At 45.7% G+C, this 19,661-nt stretch overlaps 1 protein-coding gene across 1 annotated transcript in view; it reads left to right on the forward strand.

Annotated features, from left to right (window-relative positions):
- The first annotated feature begins 9,719 nt into the window (after positions 1-9,719).
- Positions 9,720-19,661, forward strand: part of LOC132394797 (uncharacterized) — a 118,455-nt gene continuing 108,513 nt past the window's right edge. The window contains exons 1-3 of the mRNA XM_059971204.1: positions 9,720-9,854; positions 14,580-14,772; positions 16,386-16,563. Coding sequence (XP_059827187.1) covers positions 9,790-9,854; positions 14,580-14,772; positions 16,386-16,563 — 436 coding nt within the window. The 5' untranslated portion in view covers positions 9,720-9,789. The remainder of the gene's footprint in view (positions 9,855-14,579; positions 14,773-16,385; positions 16,564-19,661) is intronic.

Consider the following 19,661-nt stretch of genomic DNA (forward strand, 5'->3'; position numbering starts at 1 on the left):
TGGAGTTCCACAGGGGTCGGTTTTGGGACCACTGCATTTTACGATGTATGTCAATGATTTGAACAGTGGAATTAATGGATTAGTGGCTAAATTTGCTGATGATACAAAGATAGGTGAAGAAGCAGGTGGTGTTGAGAGCCTGCAGAGAGACTTGGATAGTTTAGGGGAATGGGAAAAGAATGGCAAATGAAATACAATGTTGGAAATTGTATGGTCATGCAGTTTGGTGGAAGAAATAAATGGGCAGACTATTATTTAGCTGGGGAGAGAATTCAAAATGTAGAGATGCAAAGATAGTAGGGAGGGGAGGGAACTAGACGAGGAAAGGGAATGTGTCGGTGTGGAGGGAAGGGAAAGGGAGAAGAGGAATGGAAAGCTACAGAGGGGATAGGAGGGGTAAGGTAGCAGAATGGAATGGGGAGAGTGAGAGATGGAGGGAAATGGACAAGATTGGATGATGAGAAGTTGAGGAGGGGAGGAGAAAAGACATGGGGAATGGGAAGGAAGAGAGGGGATGGGAGAAGGGAAAAGGGGAAGGAAATAGGGATATGGGGAAGTGACACTCACCTGAGGCATACCCCTGCAGGTGGTGTGGGTGAGAAATGTCAGCCTCAGGATGGGAGGACAGTTTTCTGTCTCTCTCCCATCCGCTTGGGCTAGGGGTATGTGCTGATGGGATGGGGTGCTGAATGTAGGAGAAGTGGAGCATTTTAGTCAGCTCCTGCGGCTTGTTATACCATTGATGGTGTCTCTGATCTCCATTCCAGGTTAACATCTTTGACTGGTCTGACTCAACAGATGAAGAATGCAAAAGAAAGATGTCCCACCGTGCCGTCGGTGAGGTTTCCCGTGTGGCTGGCTTCTTTGATGGCATTCACATCATACTGTAATCAAATAAAGTCAGACATGACATCCAAACCGAGCTTCTGCTAACTGCTTCAATCCAAGTTCCATGCCAAGTCAGTAACTCTCAAACCAAAGCTCAGCAGCTTTTGGCTCCCTTTCCCTGAGGAAATGGTCTGTATTCAGTCTGGAACTCTTCGGGCCTTAAGACCATAAGATATAGAAGCAGAATTAGGCCATTTGGCCCATCGAGTCTAATCCACCATTTCATCATGGCTGACCCTATTCTCTCAGGCCCAATCTCCTGCCTTTTCCCCATATCCCTTTATCCCCTGAACAATCAAGAATCTATCACTCTCTGCCTTAAATGTCCACAACTGCCTATGGCAAAACAATCCACAGATTCACCTCTCTCTGGCTAAAGAACTTCCTCCTTATCTTCATTCTAAAAGGATACCCCTCTATTCTGAGGCTGTGTCCTCTGGTCTTGGACTCTCTCACCATGGGAAACATCCTCTCCATATTCACTCTGTGAAGGCCTTTCACCATTCAATAGCTTTCAATGAGGTCACCCCTCATTCTTCTGAATTCCAGTGAATACAGGCCTGGAGCCATCAAATGCTCTTCATATGACAAACCATTCAATCCTGGAATCGTTTTCAAGATCCTCCTTCGGACCTTCTCCAGTTCCAACACATCCTTTCTAAGATAAGACCGAGGAGGTCTTTTGATTTACTTGCAGAAATATTCTGCTTGATTAAGAAGCAGATGAAGGAGAAGATTAAGGAGAGATGAAGTGCCACAGCAGTATTGAACCTGTTTCTCGGGTGGGTGGTGGAGGCAGAGATTCTTACAGCATCTCAGACATATCTAATCAAACTCGAATCCTGTCAAATGCTGGTAGGCTACAGAAAAAGGGATTAATGAGATTAATGTAGATGGGTTAACATGAACATTGCGGTCCAAAGGGCTGCTTTCTTTGCATTATGACTCTATAACTGCTGTTTTTATTTGTATTCAGAGTAAGGACTGCCTCAGACATGTAAATGATTCTGCAAGTGCTGGAATTCTTGAGGAACACAGACAAAATGCTGGAAGAACTCAGCAGGTCAGGCAGCAGCTATTGAAGGAAATCAGCAGCTGATATTTCAGACCAAGACGTTTCATCATGACCAAATGCCAGCATTTCTTGTCCATCCCTAACTACCCACGAATGGAAGCAGCAGTCAGGAGTCAATCTTGTTTCAATGAAGGCCAAACATTAAGCCCAGAAACACTGTAGACAGTGTGCACTGAAGGGCTTGTTCTTAACACCGCTGTCCTATTATCTTTCATCTGTAGAGACTGTGGCCTTTGGGATGCAAATTCAATAATTTCAGGGAGCTTGCTTGTGTCATAGTTTGTCTTCCTTAGTTTGCAGAGAGAGAGAAAAAACGCAGTCCCTGTGTTGGACTCCTGCGGTAGTTCTGAATAACATATCAACTCAGTCCAGAGGTTCACCCATTTTGCAATGAGTTTGGAGTCACATGTAGTCCAGAATGGATGTCTGAAAATCACCAAATAAACCTAAGCGCCACAGTCCAGCATGGAGACAGGCCCTTTGACCCAAATCATCTATGCCAACTGTTATGTTTCTTCTTTGTAAAGATAAGCACTATAACTACTTTTATTTACAGATATACAGCAACGTCTTTTGCTCTAGCCCCAGCATGTGCAACAAGCACACCCATGTCCTTTTTGGTTCCATGTGAACCACCCACATTGTTGACTGGGAACTGAAGATTTTTATTATGTGCACATATAATAACACACCTTCCCCCTTTAAAGAAAAGCAAACACAATACTGCTCCCCATAAACCTGCAAGAAACAATAATCCCTTGCAAGAAAGATATTTACATTCTGTAGCCAGTCCCTTTATCACTTATTAACTTTCAGTCAGTCTCTGATGTGGTTTAATGGTCCTTTTTGTTCTGCCATATGTTTTCATAGGTGTATTGCTTGTATTTGGTGCGTTAATATTTGTGACTTTCTGAGAATTCTGATCAACACATTTATTCTTTACATCTGCTGACCCTTTTGGTTTGCTGACAGGTGAAGTGTCACAGCTATGGATTGGAGCTTGTAGATCCATTTGGATCTTGTTCCTTGCTCCATCTGGATCTGGTAAGTAAGTGGACCAGATTAAGTAAGTAAGTAAGTAAGTAAGTATATCCTTGTATGGACCATGTTGCAGAATTGTGATCTTGGATTCGCACCTGATCTCCAGGTTTCAGGACTGGTAGGCTTTTCATGGTCTTGTAATGATATTCTTTCTGTTTCTCGATCCTTTTTATTTTAGCCAATTTGACCTTGTGTGCTGCTTTAGGTGTCAACAGGTTTCCATGCACTGGAAGATTAGTGCAATGCGACAATCCATCAACGTTTGGGCTAGTGAAAGGCTGTTCTGCATGGTGCGCTTCTGTAAATCATCAGACTTCTGTGGAAATCCTTTCATCCATCTTGCGCTTTCCTCCTGAGACCCTGCACTGCCTTGACTGAACCTTCTGCTAGGCCATGAGATTTTGGTTGATGTGGGCTTGAAGTTATATGTTGAAAGCCCCCAAACATTGGCAAAGGACTCAAACTCACAGCTCGAAATTTGTGGGCCATTGTCTGATACTGCTTCACAAGGAAGGTGATGATTGGTATTCAGGATGTTGATTTCTGTGTTGCAACCTTTGGGTAATTAGAAAGGTAGTCCATTACAACAATGTGACTCTTTCCATTTCAATCAAACAAACCCAGTCCAACTTTGAAGTCTGTCCTGTCTGGTACAGAGTGTGGTGTAAGCAGTTCTGCTTACTGCTTTGGTCTGTAGGTAAGACACATCTCACATGAAGTAGTGGTCTTGGTTCATTCTTGGCCAGTACATCACTTCATAAGCTCTTCATTTACATTCTCCCTCACCAAGATGCTTTTCATGTATCTTCTGTAGCATTTCCTTGTGTAGCAACACTGGAATCACAAGCCCAATAATTCTGAATACACATTGGACAGTTATTCTTAGTTGCTGGCCATCCTTTCTGTATTGTTTCTTTGAGTACTTTTGTTGTTTCATCTGTTCCTGCTGTTGTCCTTATTATATCTGTTCTATCAGGAGATACTGGAATGAAGTTGACAATTATGCTAACACAGGCCTATCTCTTGGTTACTCTTTTTATTCTTGTTGACTGCGCAAACAAGTGCACCAGCAGCAAACATACATTTTCCTGGTGTGTAGGTCGTCTTCACTTTATATTTCTACAGCCTTATCAACAAGAGCTGTATCCTCATGGGACCGTCATTCGGTGGTTTGGACATAATTGAGTCCAGTGGTTTATGGTCTGTCTCCACTTCAAAAGCTTGTCCATATGTGCTGGCAAGAAGCTCTTCCTCTTTCTATGTATGGTTGGCTTCTGCACTTGTTCAAGTTCTTGATGCATCGGCCATAGGTCATCATGTGTCATCGTGCTGCTGTTCCAAGGCCATATCAGGACACATCAGCCGAGATCCTAGTACCTCTCTCTGGACCATTAAACGTCAGCATGCGCTCTTCAGTTAGGATTCTTTTCAGTCTCTGGAAACATTCTTCTTGCTCATGGGACCAAATCCACTCATTTTGCTGATCAGGGAGTGACCTAAGTGGCTCTGACACAGTAGACAGTCGAGGGATGAACTTAGCCAGGTAAGTCACCATACCCAGGAAACGTCTCACCTCATCTTTGTTTTAGGGCTTCTTCATGTTCTCGATGGCTGACATCTTTCTTGGTTCAGGCTTCACTCCCTATTCCAATATAATGTCTCCTATAAAAGTCAGTATCTTAATGCCAAACTCACATTTCTCTTTATTTAATTTCAAATTGACATTGCATGTCACATCACATGTCTCAGTTGTGCAACATATTCTTCCTCGATGGACCCCCAGACGAAGATGTCATCCATCATGGTCTCAACACCAGGCCCTCAGAGACTTCTGGTGTAGACAGGATCCCATTAGTAAATGAAGAAAGTAATTATCTTCCCTCTGGTGTGTTAAAAGTACCCAGTCTCGAACATACCTCATCAAGCTACATCTGCCAAAACTCAGACGATGTGTTGAGATTGTAAACCACTTGACTCCTACAAACCGGGTCATGATCCCCTCCCACGTTGGCAATTTAAAATGCTTTCTCTTGATGGCTTTATTAAGATCTCTTGGGTGTAAACATATCCAGAATGCTTCATTTATCTTTTGCACAATGACTAGTGAGCTCAGTCAATCTGTTGATTCTTCAGTTTTCTGTATGACATTCATCCATTCCGTGCATGCTAATTTTTGTTTAAGTTTATCGCTAAGTGCAAATGGAACGTTCCTGCATGCATGGACAACAGGAGCTACTGAATTGAATAGGTGTCCTTCACATACATGAGGAGTAAAAATCTTTACGTTATGTCTCCGTCTAAATGTGCAATGTGCAATTTATAGTAATTTGTAATAAATAGAATGTACAACAGGACAGTCAATATAACATAGAAATACAATACTATCAGCATGAATTAATCAGTCTGATGGCCTGGTGGAAGAAGCTGTCCCAGAGCCTGTTGATCCTGGTACCATTTCCCGGATGGCAGTGTTACGTACCCCGTAACTGGGTGTCTAACCAGCAGAGAAAGAAGAATCCGTTGGAGTCTGGTGGTACCAAACTAAAGGTGTCTATTAATAAAAATAAGCAAAACCATATCAATAATGCAAATATACATATAACACAAGGTAGCAGTAATAAACCTAAAAGTGTAGGAATAATAATAATCAATAATTAACAAGCTCTATCGATGTCTAGGGGTCAATAAATTGTCATAGAATATAAAGTTCAGTTCAGTTCATGAGTGCTGATGTAGTTATGGTTGTTGTATTGTAATCATTGGAGAGAGAGAGAGAGAGAGAGAGAGAGAGAGAGAGAGAGAGAGAGAGAGAGAGAGAGAGAGAGAGAGAGACAGAGAGAGAGAGATATAACAGCTACAGCAGCCAAACCTTCCTTTGCTTTCTTAATCCGTCGTATCGTTGTTATGGTGGTCATTCAGTTATGATCCCTCTGGTCTTCAGCCAGACCATTCTTCTGTGGTGGACTCGTCACTCTGGCATGAGTGGACACACACACACAACTCCCCACCAGCCCTGCTGTAACACTGTGAGTTTTACTGACCGATCTCCTGGTTTGGTCTCCAAAGCCCCCACCTTTTTTGTGGGTTCCCAACACTCAATCAGTGTCCACTGGCGTGTCTGGAGGGTGTCTCTCCAGACCTGTATTTTATCCCCACTAATGAGGTCTCAGCTATCCATCAATTCTGAATGACTGTGTCCATCAAATCAGGCCACTACTGCAGTCCACTGTGGAATGTTACTGAGCAAACTATTGTCCTTGCAGCGAAACAGTAAATAATTCAAAAGGAGCCACAATACAGTTAATCAGCAATCTCCCTCTCTCTTATCTGTCGCAGATGTTTTTTCTTCTCTTCCTCATGGTCAGCATAGCAACAGTAATAGTTCGTGTTTCTCGGGGGGGCGAATGGTTAACTCTGTACCCCATTGTCCATCAGGTCTGTTCATCACTCATAACAGTAGCAGCTGGAACAGTTTGTGGTTGGGGTGACTGGGGCCCCCAGTGATCCTTCAGGCTCTTTTTACACACTTGTCTCTATAAATGTTCTGAACAGTGGAAAGTTCACATCTACAGATGTGCTGGGCTGTCTGCACCACTCTCTGCAGAGACCTGCGATTAAGGGCAGTAACGTTCCCATATCAGGCAGTGATGCAGCCAGTCAGGATGCTCCCAATTATGCCCCTGTAGAAAGTTCTTTCTGTAGAAATTATGACAATTATATGGATTTTGTGTATTCCAGGTAGGCATCCCAGACCCTCAAAGACATCTGTGAGTGAAGTGTGGTCATCTTTGGTCTGTGAAGCCACTATAAAAACTCTTCCAACAGGCTGAGCTTTTCACATGCACTCAAACCTAATATTAAACACAAAGTACACTGCAGATGTTGTGGTAAAATCAACACGTACAACATGCTGGAGGAAATCAGCAGGTCGGGCAGCATCGGTGGAAACGAACAGTCAAACTTTCAAGCCGAGACCCTTCATCAGGACCCTGACAAAGGGTCTTGGCCCAAAACGTTGACTGTTCATTTCCAAGAATGCTACCAGACCTAATATTAGCTGTACTCTCTTTTCTGCAATCAGTAACTGTGTCTTTAGGTACTTTAAGGTCACCATTCAGCCTCCTTTTACTGAAACGTTCTCTCCAGTATAGCCTGTCACTTCTACCTTCACTGGGTAAATTTTGCTCTTTATTTTGAGAATCATGTAATTATCCACAGATAACAGATTTACCTGAGCTCTGGTGTCAAGCTTGAATGGATTTAGTCTCACTGGGACAATCCATTCTGTTTTACCAGCACCAGCAGTCTGTACATAATCTACAAAGACTTCCTCCATCTCTTCAGCAACTGTGTGTACCTTTTTTTTGGTAGATATAGTAGTCCTAAATGGGAGTGTTTGATGATTCCCTTTGGAACTGCACTTAAAGAATCGCCACTTGCCGGTGACATCTTCCAGTCTAATTTTGCTAATGCGCTTGCCTCCGACGTGCTTCCCAGCAGCTCATTCCTGATCTGGACAGCACACAATGTGAGTACACACACAACATGCACAAACCAAACAAACACACCAGCCCCCATCTCAGGTGCGATTATCACTTCTCAGGGAGAAAATAAACTGGAGGCACTGATTCTGATACATCGCCAACACTTCACCAGAAGAATAGGCTGAGTGAACTTTGGCCTTTTCTTCTTAGAGCAATGGAGGATGAGAGGTGACCTGTTACAGGTGTATAAGATGATGAGAGGCGTTGATTGTGTGGATAGCTAAAGGCTTTTTCTCAGGGCCGAAATGGCTAACAAGAGGGGGCATAGTTTTAAGGTGCTTGGATGTAGGTACAATGGAGATGTCAGAGATAAGATTTTCTCACAGAGAGTGGTGGGTGTGTGGAATTCACTGTCAGTGAAGGTGGTAGAGGTGGATACAACAGGGTCTTTTAAGAGACTCTTAGGTAGGTACATGGAGCTGAGAAAAATAGAGGGCTATGTGGTAGGGAGGTGCTCGAGTAGGTTATATGGCCGAAATGTCTGTAAGTGTGCTGTAGATTTTCCTGTGTTTCTAAATATCCTGAACGTATCGAGCTCTACCAGAATCCCCAACAGAGTGCTCCAGGCTCTTATCACTGTCTAAAAAACACTTCAGGCATCTTCCTGTACGTTCCTCTGCTCAGCTTAAAAGCACTCTATGTCCTCTGTGATATTTGCTGTTGTCACCCTGGGAAATGTTTGACTGTCCACTTTATCCATGACTCCTATCGTTTTGTTGTACTCTATCAAGTCCCCTCTCATCCTCCTCTGCCCTGAAGGAAAAGCCCTAGCTTGCTCACCCTGTTATCTGGGCAGCACGCTGATAGATTGCTGGTAGACCCCTCTGAGGCTTCCCACATCTTTCCTCGATGAGGTGACCAAAACAAAACACAGCACTCCAAGTGTGATCCGGCCAGATATTTCAGAGTTACATTACCTTGCCGCTATTATACGCAGTACCCAGATTAATGAAGGCTGACCCACCACATGACTTCTTGAAGACCCTATCAATTTGTGCGGTAAAAAGATTAACAATTTTTCTTAAAGATTAGCTGCCTTTCTGTCACGTGAACATTGAAACATCAAAGCATGCAGGGTCAACAACCAACTCAGTACGAGCATTATGCTGGGGGCAGCCCACAAGTGTCGTCACACTTCTGGCACCAGTGCAACAACCCCACAACTTACTAATAGCCCATGTGTCTTTGGAATATGGGAGGAAACCAGAGCATCTAGAGGAAACCCCCGTGGTCAAGGGAGAATGTACAAACTCCTTGCAGACAGTGATGGGAATCGAACCCTGAATAGCTCTGTACAACTCACTGCTGTACTGCTCTGCTGCCCCTGCACTGAGGGAGCTTATGGAGCAAATCTGTGGCTGGTGGCATAGTGGTACGATGCCTTACCGCAGCGAAGACTTGGGTTCACTCCTGACCTTGGCAGCTGTCCAGGAGGAGTCCGCATGCTCACCCTGTGAATGCGTTGTTTCCCACTGAGTGCTCTGCCTTCTGCTCACATCCCAAAATCACAGGAGAAGACGTTAATCGGCACTGTAAAGTGCCTATGGTGAATGATGGGAGAACTGAGGGTCGACAAGATCAGTATCAGGTAACATGAACTCAATGGGCTGAAAAGCCTGTTCCAGATCTGTTGCTCACTCTGACCCTCATAGTCTACTTTGAATAACCTCCCAGGAGCAAAGCTGAGGAACAGGCCCACACATGGGAGGGGACTGATATTTGGAATGTGGTCCTCTGCCAATTGTGCAGTGTGCAGCAGGTAGAGCCGATGCCTCACAGCTCCTGACGTACAGGTTCAATCCCGACCTCCGCCGCTGTCTGTATTTCGAGTTTGCACCTTCTCCCAGTGACCGTGTGGGTTTCCTCTCACATCCCAAAGGCATGCAGGTTGGTAGGTTAATTGATCACTGCAAGTTGCCCCCAGGTGTATGGGTGAGCAGTCACAGGTTTGGTGTGGGGAGCTGACAGGAAAATGTGGAGACTGGGTTACAAGGAAGATAAGTAGGTGTCAGCACAGAATCAGTGGGCCGAATATCCTCTTCCCTGGTCCTGGGGGAAATTCATGCTAGGTTAAGACACCTGGGAATAAATAGTTAAATCTACTGTTTACATGAAATGTTGAAATCCATCCACAATTAATGAGTAACGTAATCCTAATACTGGTCATGAAAGCAGACGAGGTTTGGCATTTGAGGAACAGGCCGTCCAACACTGGCAGTGCTGACGCCCACCATCTCAGCTATGGAACCCCTAACGGTTTTGCTTTTGATCTCTGCGTGGGTTTCATTTGCTGAACCAAAGCCTTCGTAAGTACCTCTTTTGCTACGACAGCAAGGATCTGTAGGGTTACAGCGAGGGCCAAGAGGTTAAGAGGGGATCTGAACAATTTTTTTCAGCCAGAGAGTGGCTGGAATCTGGAACGCACTGCCTGAGGGTGGTTCAGATCACAGCATTTCAGATGTCTGAATGACCTCTTGAACCGCCAAGGCTGTGGACTAAGTGTAGGCAGGTACGGACACGTTGGGCAGAAGGGCCTGTTTCTGTGCTGTACGACTCTGTAACTCAAAATAACTTCCCACAGTTCCTTCATATTTTCCAGCATCCTGCAATCCTTGGTCAGTGTACATCCTATATGTTAACCCTTTAAGTTATGTTTTCTTTTAACAATCCTTAGCAGTAACCGGATCCCCTGATCACCAGTAAAACAGTGTGTTGCTTAACCTTTCCAATGGCTCCCTGCTCTGGTTTTGCTGTCAAACTTCCCAGCTCATGGATCACAGAACTGATAGACAGGACCCTTGGCCCATCAAGGCTGTGCTAAAGTCAAGCACCTACTTTTGATTAATTCTATTTGTTACCCATCTTATTCCCTGCCCCGCCCCCAGTGACGCACTTGCAGGGGCAATTTACAGCAGGCACTTAACTTACTGACCTGAACATCTGTGGGATGCGTGAGGGAAGGGGAGCACTTTGAGGCAATTTAATGGCGTGCCGATTGGTAAGTGAACAGGGGTATTGTAGGGGAATGATGGAACTTGGGGGGGGGGGGAGTTGATAGGAATGAGGACAGAAGAAAAAGGGATTAGTGTAGGACTGGCGAGAATGGATGTTTGAGTTATTCCGTGGCCTCGAAGACCTGCTTCTACACAGGGTGGGTGACTGCTCCACTCCATCACCCGTGGCCACCCGCATCGCCGGGTAATCATACACACTGACCATCTGTCCCTGATCTCCACTGCTATTTGGTCGAGGCTAAGTGCAAGTTGGAGGAGTAACCCACTACGTTTAGAACACAGAAACATGAAAATCTCCAGCACAATACAGGCCCACAATGCTGTGCCGAACATGTACTTACTTAGAAATTACCGAGGTTACCCATACCCTCTATTTTTCTAAGCTCCAAGTACCTATCCAGGAGTCTCTTAAAAGACCCTATCGTATCCGCCTCCACCACCGTCACCAGCAGCCCATTCCATGCACTCACCACTCTCCTGTGTAAAAAAAACTTACCCCTGACATTTCCTCTGTACCTACTCCCAAGCACCTTAAAAATGTGCCCTCTCGTGCTAACCATTTCAGCCCTGGGGAAAAGCCTCTGACTATCCACACGACCAATGCCTCTCATCATTTCCCCTGGGCAGCCTCTAAACTGGTAGCAGAACCACTGAATTCACTAGTTTAGTCACTGTGTCATAGAGGACTAGTACAGAAACAGGACTTTCATCCCATCTAGTCCATGCCAACCTGTTTTCCTGTCCAACCTCATCTATAAGATCACAAGACATAGGAGCAGCATCTGGCCCATCGAGCCTGCTCTGCCATTCAATCATGGCTGATCCTTTTATTTCTCCTCCTCAAGCCCAGTTCCCGGCTTTCTTACCATAACCTTTGATGCCATGTCCAATCAAGAACCTATCGATCTTTGCCTTAAATACACCCAATGACCTGGCCTCCACAGCTGCATGTAGCAAGAAATTCCACAAATTTACCACCCTTTGGCTAAAGATACTTCTCTGCATCTCTGTTTTGAATAGGCACCCCTCTATCCTGAGGCTGTGCCCTCTTGTCCTAGACTCTCCCACCATGGGAAACATCCTTTCCACATCTACTCTGTCTAGGCCTTTCAATATTTGAAAGGGTTCAATGAGATCCCCCTCATCCTTCTGAATTCCAGCAAGTACAGACCCAGAGCCATCAACCGTTCCTCGTATGATAACCCTTTCATTCCTTGAATCGTCCTTGTGTACATCCTCTGGACCCTTTCCAATGCCAGTACATCTTTTCTAAGATGAGGGGCCCAAAACTGTTCACAATACTCAAGGTGAGGCCTCACCAGTGCCTTATAAAGCCTCAGCATCACATCCTTGCTCTTAGGTTCTAGATCTCTTGAAACAAATGCTACCATTGAATTTGCCTTCCTCACCACAGACTCAAACTGCAAGTTAACCTTCAGGGTGTTCTCAGCAAGGACTCCCAAGTCCCTCTGCATCTCAGATTCCTGGATTTTCTCCCCGTTTGGAAAATAGTCTACACATTTATTTCTACTACTGAAGTGCATAACATGCATTTTCCATCATTATATTTCATTTGCCATGTTCTTGCCGATTGTCCTGATCTGTCTAAGTCCTTCTGCATCCTACCTGTTCCCTCAACACTACCTGCCCCTCCACCAATCTTCGTATCATCTGCAAACTTGGCAACAAAGCCATCTATTCTATCACCTAAATCATTGATATACAGCATAAAAAGAATTGCTCCCAAAAGGATCTTTTTATTCCCACTCACTCCATCCTACCAATCAGCCGATGCTCTAACCATGTTAGTATCTTTCCTGTTATACCATGGGCTCTTAACTTGGTAAGCAGCCTCATGTGTGGCACTTTGTCAAAGGCCTTCTGAAAATCCAAATATACAACATTCACTGTATCCCTTTTATCGATTCTACTTGTAATCTCTTCAAAGAATTCGAACAAGTTCGTTAGTCAGTGCATTCCCTGAAGAAAACCATGCTGACTTTGTACTGTCTTGTCCTGTGTCACCAAGTACTCCATCACCTCATCATTACCAATTGACTCCAACATCTTCCCAACCACTGAGGTCAGGCTAACTGGTCTATAATTTCCTTTCTGCTGCCCTCCTCCTTTCTTAAAGAGTGGAGTGACATTTGCAATTTTCCAGTCCTCTGGCACCATGCCAGAGTCCAATGATTTTTGAAAGATCATTTCTAATGCCACCACAATCTCTAACGCCACCTCTTTCAGAACCGTAGGATGCAGTTCATCTGGTCCAGGTGACTTATGCACCTCTTGTAACAGTAACTGCAGCCACTAGTCTTCCTTCACACTTTACAACATTGGGCACACTGCTAGTGTCTTCCACAGCGAAGACTGATATAAAATACTCATTTAGCTCACCTGCCATCTCCTTGTTCCCTGTTATTTTTTTTCCTGCCTCATTTTCTAGCAGTCCTATATCCACTCTCATTTCTCTTTTATTTTTTAACATACTGGAAAAAGTTTTTACTATCCACGTTGCTATTATTTGCTAGCTTACTTTCATATTTCATCTTTTTCCTTCTAATGATTTTTTTTTAGTTTCTCTCTGTAGGTTTTAAAAACCTTCCCAATCCTTTATTTTCCTACTAATTTTTGCTTTGATGTATGCCCTTTCTTTTTCTTTTACAATGGCTTTGACTTCCCTTGTCAGCCATGGTTGTACTATTTTACCATTAGAGCATTTCTTCACTTTTGGAGTCTATGTGTCCTGCATCTTCCTCATTTTTCCCAGAAATGCACGCCATTGCTGCTCTGCTGACATCCCTGCCAGCAGCTCCTTCCAATCTACTTTGGCCAACTCCTCTCTCATACCACCGTAATTTCCCTTACTCCAGTGAAATACTGTTACATCAGAGATTACTTTCTGCACCCTGACCATAAATCTCTAACCACGGTAGTCCCACTTGCCAGCTTTGTCCTTCTGAACATTTCTTATCCATGTATCTGTGCAATTGTCTTTTAAATGTTATTGAACCCACCCCAAATGTTTTCTCTGGGGTGCTCCACATCCATGCTACCTTTTGTGAAAAAAAGTTACCCCTCAACTTCTTAGAGTCCTGCAGAACAGAAACAGGCCCTTCAGCCCATATAGTCCGTACCAGCCCGATCTTCTGCCTTATCCCATCTTCTGCACTCAGACATTGTCCCTCTATTCATGTACCTATCCAAACTTCTCTGATATGTGGTTATTGAACCCACCTCCATTACTTCTGCTGGCAGCTTGTTCAGCACTCACACGCCTTCTAAGTGAATAATTCCCCCTTAGGATTCACTTGAAATATTTAAATATTTCTCTTTTCACACTAAACCTACGGTCCCTAGTCCTGTCTCACCCTACCTGAGGAGAAAAAGCCTGCATCCATTCACCCTGTCTATACCCCTCACAGTTTTGCATACACCTACGACATCTCTCTTCATTCTCTTGTGCTCTGTGGAACATAAGCCTTAACCTATTCAACCTTTCCCAGTAGCTCAGGTCCTCAGGTCCAGTAACAACTCTTCCTCTGTGCTTTCTCTCTTTAACTCCTCCTGATCCTTCTGGCCCTCACCACTTATCCCTTTCCTCTCCCTTGCACTCTTCATCTGACAATCGTCCACTTACTTTTCCCACTGATTCCCCTCTCCACCTCCTTCCCTTCATTCCATGCTCTACCTTCCTCTCCTATCAGCTTCCATCTTCTTCAGACCTCTCCCACCTCCACCTATCAGCTGGCAGCTTCTTGTTGCCATTTGCACACTGCCCCTCTCCCTCACCCGCTTGTCAACTGGATTCGTCCATCACCTGGCAGAGCTTGCTCCACCCCTTCCCTCTATTTTATACTGACCATTTCCCTGGATGAAGTCTCGACCAAAACGTCGGCTGTCCTTTTCCCTCCACAGATGCTGCCTGACCTGCTGAGTACCTCCAGTGTGCAGCATGACTCTGTGACTCAATAAAGCACTAAGTAATAACTTTCTCCCTCTCTCCTCCTGCAGTTATTTGATTACGGCTCCAAAAGTAATCCGCATTGATGTGAAAGAGTCCATTACCGTTCAAGTGTTCGAGGCGCAGAGCAATGTTAATGCCACTGTGTACTTTATCAACCAAAACACCCTAAGGTTGTGTTCAGACAAGTACAGAGTGCAGCTGAACCACACAAACAAATTCACTCAAGATCTCCTTGTCCAGGTAAATTGTCCAGTGCTCTCTGGTTTAAGTTGCTCTCTGACTCCCATTTATAAGATTTTCTGCATTGTAGTTCTGACACGCTCCACTTTGTGTGTGACTCGGTGATACAGCGGGTAGAGCTGCAGCTTCACAACCCCAGAGACCCCGGTTCAATCCCGTGTTCATCTGTGTGTAGAGACTGCACATTCTCCCTGTGACCACGTGGGTCACCTCACCAGGTGCTCTGCTTCCCTTCCACATCCCCAAGCCTTAACATTTAAAGATGTCAGCTCCACGTTGTCAGCATTGTCCGCATCAGAAACCAGAAAAGCAACTGTGATTGTGTACGATTGTGAAATATACTCAACATGCTCCTTATCTCTTGCTCATTTTCTCTCTCTCTCGTACTATTGCCAAACTCAAGCAGTTTCTCTCTTTCAACGATCTTGAGGAACTCATCCTCACCCTTATATCCTCCCGCTTGGACTACTCCAACTCCCCGTATACTGGGGTTAGTCAGTCGTCCCCGTCCCGTCTGCAACTGGTCCAGAATGCCACAGCCAGGCTCCTGACAGGTGCCCGGGAGAGGGTCAATATTACTCCCATCCTGGCCTCCCTCCACTGGCTGCCAGTAGGGTTCGGAATTGATTTTAAGATTCTCCCGTTTGTTTATAAAGCCCTAAATGGGCTGCCCCCCCATACCGCAGACCTTTTAACCCCTTATTCTACTTCCAGGTCCCTCGGATCGGCTTTCTTGGGGATCCTGGCTGCCCCGATATCTAAATTTAAGCTCAGGGGTGACCGCGCCTTTGCTGTGGCAGCCCCTAGACTGTGGAACAACATTCCCCTCCCTATCAGATCTGCCCCCTCCATCGACTCTTTTAAATCCAGGCTCAAAACTTACTTTTATCCACTAGCGTTTGAATCCTCCTGATGTGGCTGCTTTTTGCCTTGTGCCTTGGCCCTTGCGTCGTTTCTTTTGTGGCTTTAAGCTGTTTACCTTGTTGGTTATGTCTGTGTTTCTTGTATTTGTGATCTTAGCTATCTGCTCTGATCCGTACAGCACTTTGGTCGACGTGGGTTGCTTTTAAATATGCTTTATAAATAAACTTGTCTTGACCTGACTTGACTCTTGCTCTGCACTTTCCCTCTTTCAGTTTCTTACTCTCTCTCCCACTCTCTCCGTCTTGCTCTCTCACTTTCTCACTCTCTCTGCCTCGCACTCTCTCAATTTCTCTCTCTTTCACACACACACACACACACACACACACACACACACACACTCACACACTCACTCACTCACTCACTCACTCACTCACTCCACTGAACCATTTGCCTGCATTAACTCCTCTATGCCTTTCCATCCAAACACCCAGCTAAGTACTTTGTAAACATTCAAGTTTTACACACCACCAGATAATCACCACCCTCAGAGTAATGATTGGGACCACTTTAAATTCTTCCCCTCTCATACTAAACCTGAGCTCTCCTGTTCGAAGCTCCCCTGCCCTGGATTAAAGACTGATTTTCCTCACAAGTCACTACTCACCCAGTTCAATGCCAATGTGTTCCAGAAGCTGTTTCAAAGTTATTATTGCTACTCTAGTTACTATGCTGAGATCTCACCATCACAGATCCTTCCAGAGAAAGTGGAGGAGTGCAAACTACGCAGAAGGATGTCATCCATCGTCATGGCGGCAGAGATGCCAGAGCTCTTCCGCAACCGCAGGATAACTCACCTGAACCTTCGGCCCAAGCCTTACTTCATCTTTATCGAAACCAATAAGCCGATATACAGGCTCGGAGAGACAGGTAAGTGAGGGCTGCGGATTCATCTTTCATTCTCACAACCCAATAAAATTCCGGTGTACGGCGGGGGGGTGGGTAGAGCTGTTTGCATGTGGAGTTTGCACGTTCTCCCTGTGTTGGCTTGGGGTTTCCCCCAGTTGCTCTGGTTTCCTGCCACATCCCAGTGATGCTGGGTTCACTGGCTACTGTACATTTCCATTACTGTATGGCTGAGGTAGAATATGTTTGGGAGGGGTGCAGAAGTAGGTGATGGGTGTGTGGGGAGAATAAAATTGGGTTAGTGTAAATGGTGCCTGGACTGCTGAGTTCCTCCAGCATTTTGTGTGTGTTGGTTGATGGTCAACATTGACTTAGTGGGCCAAAGGGTCTGACTCCTCAAGCTACAATTGAACATAGAGGAGGCAGAGAAGGATCCATTGGACTCATGTTGGACGATATACCAGACCTTCCTGAGATGGGAGCTGGAGCCAGTGAGGTCAGAGTACTGAACCAGCCAACTCCTCTGACACTAGTAGTGAAAGAGCATTAACCTTCTGTCCTTTTGGTAGTGAAGAGCAGTCTCACACTGTCTTCTTCAAGGCAAGATGAATCTTACTGGGTGCATTAGTATGATATTTATTTAAAATTCAGGGTTAAAATTTATTTATTTAAAATTCAGGAACAGGCCCTCTACCCCAACGAGCTGCACCATGCAGCAACCCATCTGTTTAACCCTAGCCTAATCACAGGACAATTTACAATAACCAATTAACCTACTGACTGGTATGTTTTTGGACTGTGGGAAGAAACTGAAGCACCCAGGGGAAACCCATGCCCTTATGGGGAAAACGTACAATCTCCTTACAGACGGTATTGGAATTGAACACCAAGCTCTGGAACTGTAATGTAGTTTAATGTAATGTCATGAGCTGTAATGGCTTTGCACTAAACCCTAAGCTACCGTGACATCCAGCCCTGGAAGGGTACTGCACAAAAACAGGTCCTTCAGCACATCGCGTCTGTGCCAACCCTTCTGGTCTTTTTAATTTTTATAAATAACTTGGAAAAGCAGGTTAGTAATGTTGCAGGTGACATGAAGGTTATGGTGCTGTGGATGAAGGAGAAGGCTGTCTTAGACTGGATGTCTATGTCTCTGGGCTGAGAAGTGGCAGATGGACTTCAATCTGGAAAACTGTGAGGTGACACAATTTGGAAGGTTGAAAATGCAGGGAGAGTTCAGGGTTAATGGCAGGATTCTTAGCAGGATGGAAGAACAGAGGGATTTTGGGTTTCAAGTCATTAGATCCCTCAATTTGCCGTACAAGTTGACAGAGTGGTTAATAAGGCATGTGGCATGCTGGACCAGTTAGCTGGAGGGATTGAGTTAAAGAACTGCGAGGTAATATTGCAGCTCCACAAAATTCCTATTAAGGCACATGGGGTATGGTGTTCAGTTCTGGTCACCTCATCATAGCAAGGATGTGGAAGCTTTAGAGAGGGTGCAAAGTAAATTTAGCAGGATGCCATCTGGATGAGAGAACATGTCTTATGAGGAAAGGTTGAGTGAGACAAGACTTTTGTCTTTGGAATGAAGGAAAATGAGAAATGACTTGATAGGTGTGTTCAGGATTATAAGAGGCATAGATCGAAACATAGAAAACCTACAGCACAATACAGGCCCTTTGGCCCACAAAGTTGAGCCGAACATGTCTCTACCTTAGAAATTACTAGACTTACCCATAGCCCTCTACTTTTCTAAGCTTCATGTACCCATCCAAAAGACTCTTAAAAGACCCTATGGGATCTGCCTCCACCACCGTTGCTGCACTCAGCACTCTGCCACCAATGCGTGCACATTCCACGCACTCACCAGTCTCTGCCACCAATGCGTGCACATTCCACGCTCTCACCAGTCTCTGCCACCAATGCGTGCACATTCCACGCACTCACCAGTCTCTGCCACCAATGCGTGCACATTCCACGCACTCACCAGTCTCTGCCACCAATGCGTGCACATTCCACGCACTCACCAGTCTCTGCCACCAATGCGTGCACATTCCACGCACTCACCAGTCTCTGCCACCAATGCGTGCACATTCCACGCACTCACCACTCTGCCACCAATGCGTGCACATTCCACGCACTCACCACTCTGCCACCAATGCGTGCACATTCCACGCACTCACCACTCTGCCACCAATGCGTGCACATTCCACGCACTCACCAGTCTCTGCCACCAATGCGTGCACATTCCACGCACTCACCACTCTGCCACCAATGCGTGCACATTCCACGCACTCACCAGTCTCTGCCACCAATGCGTGCACATTCCACGCACTCACCAGTCTCTGCCACCAATGCGTGCACATTCCACGCACTCACCACTCTGCCACCAATGCGTGCACATTCCACGCACTCACCAGTCTGCCACCAATGCGTGCACATTCCACGCACTCACCACTCTGCCACCAATGCGTGCACATTCCACGCACTCACCAGTCTCTGCCACCAATGCGTGCACATTCCACGCACTCACCACTCTGCCACCAATGCGTGCACATTCCACGCACTCACCAGTCTGCCACCAATGCGTGCACATTCCACGCACTCACCAGTCTCTGCCACCAATGCGTGCACATTCCACGCACTCACCAGTCTCTGCCACCAATGCGTGCACATTCCACGCACTCACCAGTCTCTGCCACCAATGCGTGCACATTCCACGCACTCACCACTCTGCCACCAATGCGTGCACATTCCACGCACTCACCACTCTGCCACCAATGCGTGCACATTCCACGCACTCACCACTCTGCCACCAATGCGTGCACATTCCACGCACTCACCACTCTGCCACCAATGCGTGCACATTCCACGCACTCACCACTCTGCCACCAATGCGTGCACATTCCACGCACTCACCACTCTGCCACCAATGCGTGCACATTCCACGCACTCACCACTCTGCCACCAATGCGTGCACATTCCACGCACTCACCACTCTGCCACCAATGCGTGCACATTCCACGCACTCACCACTCTGCCACCAATGCGTGCACATTCCACGCACTCACCACTCTGCCACCAATGCGTGCACATTCCACGCACTCACCACTCTGCCA

Source organism: Hypanus sabinus, chromosome 5, assembly GCF_030144855.1.
Source record: "Hypanus sabinus isolate sHypSab1 chromosome 5, sHypSab1.hap1, whole genome shotgun sequence".
Lineage (NCBI taxonomy): Eukaryota > Metazoa > Chordata > Chondrichthyes > Myliobatiformes > Dasyatidae > Hypanus > Hypanus sabinus.